A 14,195-nucleotide genomic window follows, 5' to 3' on the forward strand; every position below is an offset into this window, starting at 1 on the left:
GCATGGTTCTTGCACTTTGCATACCTAAATATTTATGTAAAACAGGCAACAGTACTTGCATTATCGATGGATCCATACATGTGCAATATTTCACATCTGCTATATACCCTCATTTGAAAGCATTCCTACAAAGTAGGTTTAAAGTAGCCAAGTTCTTTGATGCTTATAGCTATAAAATTAATCATTTTCTGAATTCCCGAGAAAGGGAAAGTTCTGTCTTGTCTGTAAATTTTCATTCTAGGACACTCCACATCAGTTTTCACTGCAGCTTGTTGTCTGTCTCCACAGCTATTGGGAGCAAACCAGACCTTTACTCTGAGCCTGGGCTCAGGATGACCCCGCAAGGAAGAACTCTTTAGAACAATACATTCCAAAGCTGAACAATACTAACTATAAGTTCAAAGGCACTATTCAACTCACACCATTTGCAGCAGAGCCTTAACATGAAATTTAAGGAACACCCTCTTTTCTTTCAAACTATTTATCAAGTGAGCAATAGCAAGGGGAAAAAAAGGACATAATGCAATCCTCTGAGGGAGGGTCAGACTGACATACAGGGTCCTAGAATAAAAACTCGCAGGTAAGACAGACTTTTCCCTTTCTGAGTCCCCTCCATGCCAGACACTCTACACAGTAGGATACAGAAAACAGCACATCATTTCTAGACAGGGCGAAGGATTCAGTTTAACCATGTAAGAATGTAAGGGTTACTAGGGTACCCTTTTCCATAATACCCTTCCACGAAATGGTGCATTAGCAGGTGTGAGGGTGTGAACTCCATAAGGTTTGAGAAAGTGTGGATGTAAGACCATGGTAATAGTAGTCTTACGTACTTCCTCATAGGATGAATATGATCTCTCCATCCCCACCCCCCCCACCCCCAAAAAAACACTTTTTTTTTTAATAGTGTCTGGTAATGAGAGGAGTTAAACCAGAAGATTTGAGTACCTCAGCTACATACATCTTTACTCTCCTCTAGGCTCTGTTTGCATTAACTTATGAATTTTACTTGTTTAGGATATTCAGATTCCTCCAGAAGGACAACAAACACCACTTCCTATTATAGGAGAAAGATTGTGGTGACCTTGGGGATGGAGGCCTGGTTAGTTCACAAAACTACCATGTTTGATAGATCATGGTTTCACTGAGGTTTCACTGAGAGCAAACCAAGCTCTGAAACCCCCCGGGACAAGGAAGCGGTGAGTAGACAACACCTTTTCAGTGAGACAAGTAAGAGACCTATCACTGTGAAGCTGAAAGTGGGTTTTATTAGGATTTGTAGTACACAGATCAAGATCATGATAGCAATCTGCATTTTGTCAGAGTTGTGGTCCTCAGGAATTTGTTATGTGACAGTGATGAAAGACTCTTTTGGGTATCTTACGGTGCAATGTACCTGCAGTCTGACTTGTCTTTCCAAGAAACGTTGGCTTTGAGCCCCATCATCAGTTGGCTTATCCCGATGTGTGCCCCTTGTTACATCAAGTGATAAATTGATATCATTTGTGAATTTCCCCTGAAATACTAACAGGCTGTGTATCACGTTCTCAAATGCATGACGGTAGTTCAAACCTTCCTCTTAGCTTCCCAGATGATGGGTAAGACAGTGCTAGATTTTGGTTTGGGACAGGGATAAGTCCCTGTTGCACTGTTATGTGCGAGTGTGTATTGGGAGTTTGAGAAGCAGTTCCAGATAAATTTAAATCAGGACTGAGAACCAAGACCTTCTGAGGGTTAACAAGAAGGTGAATAAAATCACTTTGGCCTGTTCCTTCACAATATTCTTTACTCTCAGTGGCTGAGAGGGCAAAAAGGCAGAAAGGAGACCTTTTAGCCCACTTCTGAGATAACAGAACCACTCTTTTCCTCATGCAATACCTCTTTTGGTTTTCTACCTGGATTTGAATGCAAATAGATTCATAAATAGGCTTCCCTTCTGGCCCATGATGTGCCAAAAGGCTACACGGGACACTGTACAGCCTCAGTTCGAAGTGCATTTTGCTGAGCCAGCTGACTGTGAGTTTCCTTTTTAGTGCAGAACCCTGAGGAATCAGGTAATACCTTCTTCCATTTCTCTTCTAAAATAAAGTTTTTCTTAGCTGATAACGCAGATGGGGAATTTTGCGAGGGCTTTAATTGGCCCATCCATTTGTTTGCTCACACTTGCTCCCAAAGGCTTTCAGTGTTGGCTGTTGGGCCATGTGTGACATGATGAGAAGTTTGTCATCTGAATGGAGGTATGAAAGGGCATTTGAGAATACCTGTATACCAGTTACAACACTACAAGGGAAGTATTCTATATTGAAAATGCTTCTTGTTGTAGCAAAAAGCTAAAGTATCTCTGGCTGACTCTCCCTGATCATATCTTCAATAGATCTCCAAGAAGTTTATTTCCACTTTCTGAAATTTTGGGAAGATAATGTAATGATGGATTTCCACCTGGAATATTGATCTTGTTAGGAGATCTGAGATCTAAAATGGACTACATCACTTTGTTTTCTCTTTGGTACCACAAAATCTTGTGACCTTACCAAAATATCTGTCTCTCTACAGAACTGGTTCTATCTTCCATTATGCAGGAGAAACTATTGGTCCCTACAGCTTTTGATGCTATGAAGGACTTGTTGATAGTGCTGTTTTATTTTAATTAAAAATTCTGGGAATGGATGAACTTGCCCCCCAGGACAATCAATGAGTTCTATTTTATATCCTCCCCTGATTATGTCAAACATCCATTTTCTGCAGTAGTTCACACCCAGATGAGGGCACACCATGAAACTCCACACAAACAGGGAAATCTGCCCAGACTTGGAAAAATCAAGAGGAGCTTTTGGAGTCGGATTGTTTTCCAGTCAATCTCAGCCTTGGTCTTCCAACTCTCAAGACAGCAATGGCCTCCTCCTAATGTGTAATGCACCTGCTGGAACCTCGAGAAGCAGTAGCTTCATAGGGAACATTTCCCAAGATAAGATAATTTGAAGATTCTCCTCCTGGACAAAGGGAGGCACTTATTCCTCTTGTCTAAAACCTCATGAAAACTCTGTGACAAAGGGAGCCATGGAGCCAACGCAGAGAATGGTAGGGAGTTCCTCCTGAGGGGGATCTTAAGACCAGGCTCTGAGCAAAGATCTGGTCTGTTCCCAGTTGCATAGAGATGGGGAACTCCCTACAGGGAAGACATGGAGGGAACTGGGGTGAAAAACTCAACCGTACTGGCCTGTGTTTTCTGCTGACCCAGTAGTCAGGCAATACGTTAGTAGAAAAATTAGTTACAACAGTTGAACCAAAATTACCACCTTATGACATTCGGCAAAATGGAAAATTTCTTCTCTGCTTTTCTAGATAACAGTGCAATATTTTTCCCAATCTCAGGCTCTGACTCTCAAGCTACTTTACCACCATGTCTATGGAAGTGATGAGCTTATTTGTATATACAAAACTAAATGACTAAGCATTAATTTGCCTCTTTTTTTTTTTGGCAAAATAAGTGAGTTTTTGGGGTTACTACCTGGAGGTGCCCCATCCTCTGTAACCAAAAGCACACCGCAAAAAAACCCCATAAACTGCCTTCAATACCTCCAGCAATCAGACTTATCTTTTGTAATTTTTAATAACTGGGGAAATTGTTAGTACATAAAAAGATTAACAATCTGTGTCAGTAGCAAAGCAATTAAATCATTAGATACCATTGATGATTAAGTTTCAAGTTGATCAAGCTCAGCAAGTCATCAATGTTAATTTGTTTATTTCTAGTTTTGTAATTAATGTTGTGAAGAAATCTCTGTGAACAAGACAGATTGAGGTTATCTGACAAAAGCGCTACTATTTTAGAGTGTATATAATTCGATTGCTCTGGCAATGCTCTATTTTCAAAGATACTGCAATCTCAGTGTAGCTTTACCATTACATTACTGCAGACCCAGATCACCAGCAGCTTACACACCAACAATTTATAAGGGGGTTGACTGTCTCTTGGTCTATACACCTGCATAAGGGTGTAAATCCTCCTTTCACCTTACACTTGCCAGACCTTGGGTCCAGGCGAGCAGAAAAAGGGAGGTTGCTGTTCACCCATTGCTCTCCTAAGCGAGTGGCCAGGGAATGGACAGAGCCTCGGTTTTGCTGCGAACGTGCTGGCCAGCACAATAGTAATGTATTGCTATTATAGACTAGCAGAAAAATGCCGAACCTAAGGAGAAAGAAAGGAAAAGGGAGGGAATTGTGCCCCTCCATTAAGCTCTTTGCCTCGATAATAGTTGCATCAGTTGAGTTCCACTGGCTCATTTTGTGTTTAAAAATGCATTTCCTTTGATCATTTTAAAATGTGTTGGCTACTAATTTTATTTTGTGACTTTTTTTGCATGACAAGATAGGGTAAAGAGGAATTCACAGACATCTATACTTATTTTATGTACTTTTATCTTGTCACCTCCTATTTCTCTCTAATCTACATAAAAGTAATCTTTTTCACCTCTCCTCATTTGGAAGCGTCTCCATGCCTCCAAACATCTTAATTGATGTTTTACAGGATGGGGGTGATCGTAAGGGAGCACAACGCTGAAGGTGCGGGGAATCTATCTATGTCATGATGATATAATAAATTAGAGCAGTATCTGACCTAAGTTTTCAATTTTTAAAAGACAAGGACTGTAGTGTGGAGAAATCAGGTATTAAACATGTTAGAACTATGGAAAGAAAAATAAGTTGTTAACTTGATGTTGGATCATCCCCTAATAAACTCCTTCAGGAAAGAAATAATTAAGAGGATTAATATGATCTTAGTGACATTACAAAAGAGTCAAGAATATTTGTTTTAGATATCTATTTTAATTAGCAACTTCAGAAAAGTGTTGAAAGTAGTGATTAAGAACCCGGTGCTGAATTAGAATAACACCACCTGCTCCATTATTTATACAGTGCCACCGGTGTGCATGGCATTTTTAATAAGCACAAGGAAATACGCTCACCCCTCCAGTATAGTATTTACAGATAAAACAGGCCCAGACTCAGAAAAACACTTAGAATATACTTAACTTTAAGCCCCAGTCCAACCTTATTCAGCAAAGTACTTAAGCACGTGATTAACTTCAAGCATGTCCCTAAATCTGATTGGTCAATAAGAATTAAGCACATGCTTAAAGTCAAACACGAGACTAAGTGCTTTGCGGAATGAGGGCCATAATTAGTAAAAACATCAAACTTTTTGATGAGAAAAGAGGGCAGGTTAATGTGGTGACTGTGTGAGAGGAGGATATACCCCGCCCCGTGAATCATATTAGATTCTTCATTCGTTATGTGCATATTTCACCACATACGAGTAACAGAAGCATCTCAGACTCATAAAACCTTTAAACACCAGCCAACCCGCACTAGTATCACCACCATGCATTATAATGTATCTTACCAGAGTTGGTGCTTTCTAGCAGATGATTGATCTTTTCTGAATCCTTAATATATTGCATTAGTTTTAACTAAATTTCTCACCCTGTGCTTCTCAGACTAACTTCTTCAGGAACTCCAAATAACTGACACAGGAGTTTACTGGATGATTAAACTGCATATACTTTAAGCTTACATTTCTTTACCAGAAAGATTTCTGAGCTGTGATATCACAGTCTGTGACAAGTAAATATCAGAGTCACATGAAGGTAGCATCTCCAGTTACAGAACAGTATTAATCTACAAACAATCCCCCAGCTGCCAAAAGAAAAAAGTTATATAAATACAATTTCCTTAATATAGACTGGTTGGTTTGCTACTTATGTCAACAGAGCAAGTATCAAAGTAGAAAGACCAGGTAAGACTCTTTGATTCTGTGGTATGGATTTCACTAAGAAGAACAAATGAATCAACTTGTACAACTTTTGTACTATTATAATATGTATAGTTGTTGTTTTTGTCTTAACCATCAATAATAGGGATGAACCTATCCCCAACACTGTAGCTGAATACTAACTCCGAGAGAGTTCAAATTCCCATGTGGATACAGAGTTTGCAGTGAGCATTTTCATCCTTTTATGGTTCTAAGATCAGAGGAAGGTCAGGACTCTGTTCTCAGTAGTCCCAACCCAGTCCTGCCATCCATTGTGCAGAAACTTTCTTTGATTCAGGCACGGTGTTCTCTAGGAGCCCCAATGCAACATAGGAAACAGTGTCCTGAGGTTAAATTATGCCAAGTAACCAATAAATCAGTTGTCTTGAACCAGTGTGTTACACCAGGTTTGTGGTGGTGTGGCTCATAAATCAATGTGTTTATTACACTGTTGTAAAACTGCTGTAAACAAGTGACAAACTCAATGGATGTACTGTCACTTAATTAAGACTTTGCAAGTTGCTAATGAAAGTCACTCTGTGAAAAGCAGTGCATAGAGCCAAGTCTCAGATGTGGTGCTGGCAGATGATTAATCCTAGCCTTTTTGTACTGTATTTTATATATATAATGTTTATTGTAGGATTCATAACTGCAACCTGCACATGGAAAATCAGTCTATCCTTTTTCATTGAATTGAAGACGGGGGAAAATTTGCCTTTCCACTTATTTGTAAAATCACCTTTATATAAATTGAATCAAAATTCAGGAAATCTATGCTGTAGCGCTTTATGTACTGTATCAAAGAATAAACATCTGAAAAGAATATTTCTGTGATCTTCTTTGAGTCTACATTCTGTCCTTGTATATACAACTTTTGTATCTTTGTTAAAATAATCTTACATGAAGTAAACATTTCATAGCATACAGTGAAACAAGTCGTTTAATTGCTACTCCTAAGGAAAATTACATTTGATGAGATTTGACTTTTACAAAAGTTGTCAATTGCCAGTTTGCTTGTAAATCACTTTACCATTAAGAAAACACCAATATGCATTGTTGATTTTCAATTGGCTGTATAGTTTTAAATGCACAAGAGACTGTAGCTGTTCTCCAGCTATTAAATTCCACGTTTCTTAATTTTCTAAGTTAGATTACATTCCCTAATTTATTTATTCATTTTAAAGCCTCATTGGTCCTTTTGAACACAAGGGATTTGAGAGTTTTCGAGAATCATTTTTTCCAAACCAAGATGGAATTTAATTTTCCTGTAAATATGATTTGATAATCCCAAAAGGATCCTCAAAAATCTGCTTATTTATTTAAATGGAAGTATGGCTTCCACATGTAGTCTGCAAAACTATTATGGCTACTGGAAAGCTTTGACCTATGCATCAATGACAGTATCAAAAAAAATTAGAGTTTTAGGTAACTAACTATTCTGTTGCAACAGGCAATTTATTCAATGTAGTTCCTCCCATACCACTTCCAGGAGTGTTCCTGAACATGGACTGTTCTTAGCAGGAGAAAGCCCTCATTTCCTATTTTTGAAGCTTTAAAGACTGTTTCTCTTGGAATAAAGCCTGTTTAAGCAAAAAACTTCAGAACGGGATGTGGAGATTCTCTCCTTCTCAGGTAGAAATTAGATGGCACCTGATTTTTAACTGCAGGAATTCTATGGTACTGTATTAAATCATGTATCCATAGTCTGTGCTACGTAAATTGCACTCTTATTTTGTGACGAGGAAAGCTTCCTACCATAATAGGTGAGACGTCCTCTTGCAATGTTTTTCCCTCTTGAGTTTTCAGTAATGCACTCATAGAGGCCTGCATCCTCCTGCTGGAAATTTGGAATTTCAATCATGCCACTGGATTTCCTCAACTTTACTTTACTTGGAAATGGCAGGCCATCAGTTCTTCTCCAGTTTATCTGAGGCACCGGGCTAAAAAGAAAGTTATGGGATTAGTTACTTTTAAAAAGTTTGCTTAAACACACACATTTGGCAACATTATATACATAATATGAAATAAAAATAACCTCAGAACTGACTAAAGAAAAAAGGTTTGTAGTCAATTTTTATCTAATATACAACATATATTAGAGATGGTGGAATACTGAAGAAACTGATTTGCAAATCTATGCATTGTGTTTGGTTCACTATTATTTGTGTTGGCAAATTGTCCATTATTCACAATAATTTGGATGACTGTTCAGTGTTTGTAAAACTTTCTACAAATCCCAGTACTTTCATTCCAGAAATACTTTAGAATAGGATTTTCAAAAAATCGTAGAGTTGGTTTCCCACTGAAGTCAAAGGCAGTTTTATGATTGACTTCCATGGGAAGAGAGATAGGACAAGGCTCAGCACTTTTGAAATTTGCATTCTTCAATTGCTGTTCATTAATTCTCTGATTTTAAAAGTTTCAGTCACCTATTCAATAAGCACAAGCAGTATTATGTGATTTAGGTTGCCAATCTCACATCCTAATTAATGAATACTTGGCAAAGCTCTCATCAAATTACCCACAGAATAATTGGCAAATATATTTGCATAAATTAAGACTGGTTCTCAAACCATTTGTGAAGAGCAGAAGGGATTAAGTTTGGATAAGAGGAAAGAACTATGATGACGTGCTAAGAAACTGTTTTTATGGATATTTACGAAGTCAAAGAAAGGAAGTATTATGACAGCATCAGTTAACAGTACAATGAGAATTCTACGTATGTGTGTTGGCATGCCACGGATGGTTTGAATAAATTTAATATAACATCATATTGATTTTATTCAAGGTAACTTGAAGTCATATTTAAATTGCTATGTTGCCTAAATACATGTTTTTAAGTATAATAAAGTATATAAGAACTTACTTTCCTAGGGCAAAACATTCCAGTTTCACTGTTGAACCTTTAGCTGCAGGAAGTGTCTCAGGAAACTGAACTTCTATTTTGGGTTCATATTCACCCATAACACCTGTTAATTATGAGAAGGACAAAAGATCAGTAGTTTTTATTTGTATAGCTCTGCCTTTTTCTTTAGCATTACAGCAAGTTAGGTTCAAACTATCCATCTCTTCTGATCAAATGCACACTGTTTTAAAAAAAATGCATGGGCCTCAGGATTTTCTTCCCATGAGACAAATAATTTTAAGTGTACAGTAGAGTAGTTCACAGTCAGCACGAACCTTTTGATTAGAAACTACTATTCTTGATATGCATGGAAGATTACTCTACATATGACAAAAATGCATGGTCCAGATACTATGTGTATGTAGATAGCAGTTTTAATCAATATACAGTTTCAGATTGAAGTCATACCATCTGTGCGCAGCACTAGAGGGGTTGGTGAACTGAGAACTCTGGTGTTTGTTACAGTGCTGGTCCCAACACAGGTGTAATTTCCTACATCTGATGGCTCCACTTTAGCTATGTAGAGATGCCCAGTCTCTTGAGACACAAATCGGCGACTGTCCTCTTGTACAAACGATGGATATTTATTGAAGATCCAAGCAAATGACAGTTCTAATTTGTGTTGAAAAAAAAAAAAGAAATATGAATGTAATACACACAGTCTGCCTGATAGCACAAGAAGTGGGCTTCATACTGGCAGGTACAATATTCTCGCAAATACTGGTACCTGGGTGTAGTTAGTTATGCCTCAATCAGGAGGGACAGGCCATTTTACCTGGGAAAACTTATATAGAAATACACCAGTATTTCCCTACCCCATCACCTTCCACAGTTCCCAAACAGTCACAGGCAGGAAACCTTATATCCACTGCTTCAAATATGTGGTGTGGTATCCTACTTTACACTGTAGTGACGATGATATGGAGTCAATACTTTAACTAGTGGCCCACACAATATTTCTTCCTTAGCTTTTGATGAATTCTGAATACCAGGGGTACACACACTTGCAGAGAGAGTAAGAGAAGAGAAAACCTATTAATATATATGTGTTTGCATGTGTGTGCGTGTGGGATGGAATCAGAATTGCTCACCAGTGTGTCAGAAGCCCTAGCTATAATTACCTATAATTACAAGCTAACAGATTCTCAAGTGATCGGGATTTGTGCTTTTGTAGCAGGAGGGTGCAAGTTCTATCTTCACTGTCACTGAAAAGTTTCCCGGGTGTGCAGAATAGTAACACCTGTGAAGTCCTAGATGACCACAGATTTATAAAGAACAGTATTTTAGAACTGCTCCTCTGAACTTCAGAGTTGGATAAGACTTACAAGTCAATTTCCATTGTTTTTGTGGTTTTACATATTTTAAATGTAGTTTGTTTGTCAGTTATTAATAGATGTTTATTCTTAAGCCCTGGTCTACACTGGGGTGGGAGGGGATCGATCGAAGTTACACAACTTCAGCTATGTGAATAACATAGCTGAAGTCGACGTACTTAGATCAACTTACCGTGGTGTCTTCACAGCGGTGAGTCGACTTTGCTGCCGCTCCCCCGTTGACTCCGCCTGTGCCTCTCACGGCAGTGGAGTACAGGAGTCGACAAGAGAGTGCTCAGCGGTCGATTTATCGTGTCTAGATTAGACGAGATAAATCGATCCCCGCTGGATCGTTCGCTATGTAGTGTAGACATAGACACTTCCAGAGCACTATAATTCTAGTGCAGCACCATCCCCAAATTATTTAATGTTTCCATCAATTATTTTTTAAAAAAATCAACTTTTCAAATGGTCTCTTTCTAGATAGGCAGCTTTATTGTACTTAATCATGCAATATGGTCTCCTAACTTTTACCCTATGGAATTTTGTGTACTATATGAATGAGGAGCAGACAGCAAAGACAGGAATATGACTGGTTGTGTTAATGTGCAATCTGTAATCTCTCACTGAACTGCCAGATTTTGGAAAGAAACAAATATCTACACATAAAAAAAGGAGGAGGAAAAAGATGAAAGGAAAACAAATGATTTAAGTGCAATGTCCTGGCCTATAACTCTTTGTTTTCTAATGACCTGGGATGAATGGAAGGAGGTGCAAATAGCAAGAATGACACAAGCCTTAGCTGAAAAGGTAAATACTAATCATTCAGAATATGGGTCAGATCCTTAAGTCATGTAAACTGGCATAGTTCCATGGAAGTCAAAGGAGCTATGTCCATTTACCTCAGCTGAAGGAAAATACACATCTGTCCGAAAGCCAGACAAAAAGTTTGCTGGGCTGGCAGTTATAAAATAGATGGATATGCTTTATAGCAAAGTGAGCAAATTTGACCTGGAATCTCATAATGCCAGTTTCACAGTCACTTTAAAGCACAATTGCAATTTAAACATTAAACGAAAGCTCAGGACTAAATTTGACAAACATTACAATTACAATGTAATTGGTTTACTGATCACCACTTTTAGAGAACATTCTGCTCTGTGTATTAAATTTTACTTTGCAAAACACATTTCCTCTGCAAGCTAATGTACTTGCCTTTTAGTCATATGCCTCAGAATCAGAATTGAAATTAATTATTTTTAATTGTTTTGCAGGCAGCAAACAATTTTTCACCTGAGTGTCACCTGGCTGAAAGCTTTTTTAAAAAGTTACAGCTTCTGTGAGTGCTAATTAGAGCTAATTATAATGTGATTGACCTACCCTGGTATTAAAATACCTTATAGCACTTGCCCTGCCTTTGCAAATAGAGATTGTACCTCTCTGCACGCAGCTAATTAGAAATCCACAGCTGTGCACGTAGTGATCATTTCAAATGCAGCTATCGAAAGAGAGAATGTGAATTTAACATAATTTGTAGAACTAAATTCCAACGAGTTCCAAGAGAACAGGGAATCAGAAGAACAATGTCACAACACTGGAGATGATATGTATGGCAAAAGTTGGAATAAAGCAAATTATTAAAATATGTATGTACTAAGTAACACAAAGCAGACATCAAAATGGGACGGATTTCCTAATTATGTTTAATTTTCTTTTATTAAATTTTAAACTCCCTCCATTAGCAAAGTCATAGACAATGTTAACAGCAAGACTTTTTGCTTTCTATTGAGCCTGAATGTTGTTTTCAAGTGTTAGGCTTTTGTTATATTAGGAGGCATTCATTACTGAAAGAATATACCCATGAAACCTAATGAACATTTAGTATGTCTCTTTATATGACGATAATCCCTCGCCTAAACAGAATCGTTTTAATCGTGAATTTAAACCAGACTATTTATACCAGTATAATCCCTGCCCCCCACCTCGTGTGGACACTTATTCTAGCGTAAGTGTCCCCACACAGAACAGTTATACTGTAGCCCATGGGGCATTTAGAGCTTTAGCCTGGATCCTGTCAGACACTGGCTTCAGCAGTTAGCATAAGGCTTGAGGCCCATGAACTTTGTAGATGGATGTTCAGATGTACATGCTGTATTATCTCTAAATATCTTGCTAGGTTAGAGTGTTTGTAACTTTGCTAAATGTATTAACGAACTACTGTAAATACAGAAGCGTTCTTAAAGTGTGAGTGTTGCAATTGTGCATGTCAGGGTTCCCAACTGAACAGTAGTTTTAATAACACTGGGCCTGATCTTGGGACAAGAATCTGTCAAACCTCAGTGTGATTACTGTGAATTCTTAAGTAATCAATATAAGTAATACATAATCTATAGATCGGGCTACAATACTGATATAATCATATGTATATAATACATCAGTATAAATAATACAACTTTTCTTTGTAGACAAGGATTGAAAGCCTGATTCAAAAGAGCACGGTGGAGCAACAGTCCCACTGATTTAAAAAGGAATTTTGATTAAGTGAGGAGGGCAGCTAACTGAGATTGATGCAAGAATATACTGGGCAAAATTCTATGATCTGTGTCATGCAGGAGATCAGACTAGCTAGTGACAATGGTCCCTACCAACCTTAAAATATATATATGGGCTCAAACTTACCTAAAAGAGCCTAGTTCTGCTCCCAGATTTAGGCAATGGGAACCTTATCACTGACTTCAAAGAGACCACAGTTAGGTCAACACTGAGCACCTCTGAAAACGTCTTCCTCTGTATATTTAGCAATTGTTACATGATACAATATCATGTATCAAAATTTATGAGAAGTGGGGAAGAAGGGTAACCTGTGTCCATTAGGCATATAAAATGAGTGCACCTTACACGATAGGTCAGGAGACCAGAGCGGGGCGGAGGAGGTAGAGCAGGGAACGCAACTACAAAGACAATGCAAAATATTAGAAATCAGCCCATGCATCCCCCACCTTATCTTGTGGAAAAAGGGGATGAGATTAAACCCACTGTTGTGGAGTGCCTCACTCTGTGCCTGCTCAACTACCACTTACAACACACACTTTGCTTCTCTAAAAAAGAAAAAGGACACTAAATTATCTAAACTACTACATGCCACAAGGGGCCACAGCAATGGTTCCCTTAACTCACCCAGCAATATTGTTAATCTATCCAACTATACTCTTAACCCAGCAGAAGAATCTGTCCTATCTTGGGGCCTCTCCTTCTGCCCCTCCACCCCCACGAACATGATACAGTTCTGTGGTGACCTAGAATCCTATTTTCGACATTTCCGACTCAAGGAATATTTCCAACACACCTCTGAACAACATACTAATCCACAGAGACCTTCCTACCAACACTACAAAAAGAAGGATTCTAGGTGGACTCCTCCTGAAGGTCGAAACAGACTGGACTTCTACATAGAGTGCTTCCGCCAATGTGCATGAGCTGAAATTGTGGAAAAGCAGCATCACTTGCCCCATAACCTCAGCCGTGCAGAACACAATGCCATTCACAGCCTCAGAAACAACTCTGACATCATAATCAAAAAGGCTGACAAAGGAGGTGCTGTCATCATCATGAATAGGTCGGAATATGAACAAGAGGCTGCTCGGCTGCTCTCCAACACCACTTTCTACAAGCCATTACCCTCTGATCCCACTGAGGGTTACCAAAAGAAACTACAGCATTTGCTCAAGAAACTCCCTGAAAAAGCACAACAACAAATCCGCACAGACACACCCCTGGAACCCCGACCTGGGGTATTCTATCTGCTACCCAAGATCCATAAACCTGGAAATCCTGGACGCCCCATCATCCGAGGCATTGGCACCCTGACAGCAGGATTGTCTGGCTATGTAGACTCCCTCCTCAGGCCCTACGCTACCAGCACTCCCAGCTATCTTTGAGACACCACTGACTTCCTGAGGAAACTACAATCCATCGGTGATCTTCCTGAAAACACCATCCTGGCCACTATGGATGTAGAAGCCCTCTAGACCAACATTCCACACAAAGATGGACTACAAGCCATCAGGAACAGTATCCCCGATAATGTCATGGCAAACCTGGTGGCTGAACTTTGTGACTTTGTCTTCACCCATAACTATTTCACATTTGGGGACAATGTATACCT

The 14,195-nt window shown here is 38.8% G+C and overlaps 1 protein-coding gene across 5 annotated transcripts in view; it reads right to left on the bottom strand.

The window, feature by feature from the left end:
- The window catches only part of CNTN3 (contactin 3), a 246,970-nt gene that overhangs the window by 67,473 nt on the left and 165,302 nt on the right, over positions 1–14,195 (bottom strand). For all 5 annotated transcript variants that reach the window (XM_037905324.2, XM_043551777.1, XM_043551776.1 and 2 more), the window contains 3 exons: positions 9,126–9,329; positions 8,679–8,781; positions 7,568–7,752 (listed from right to left, as the gene is read on the bottom strand). In XM_037905324.2, coding sequence (XP_037761252.1) covers positions 7,568–7,752; positions 8,679–8,781; positions 9,126–9,329 — 492 coding nt within the window. The remainder of the gene's footprint in view (positions 1–7,567; positions 7,753–8,678; positions 8,782–9,125; positions 9,330–14,195) is intronic.

This window comes from Chelonia mydas, chromosome 7 (assembly GCF_015237465.2).
Source record: "Chelonia mydas isolate rCheMyd1 chromosome 7, rCheMyd1.pri.v2, whole genome shotgun sequence".
Classification (NCBI taxonomy): Eukaryota; Metazoa; Chordata; order Testudines; family Cheloniidae; genus Chelonia; species Chelonia mydas.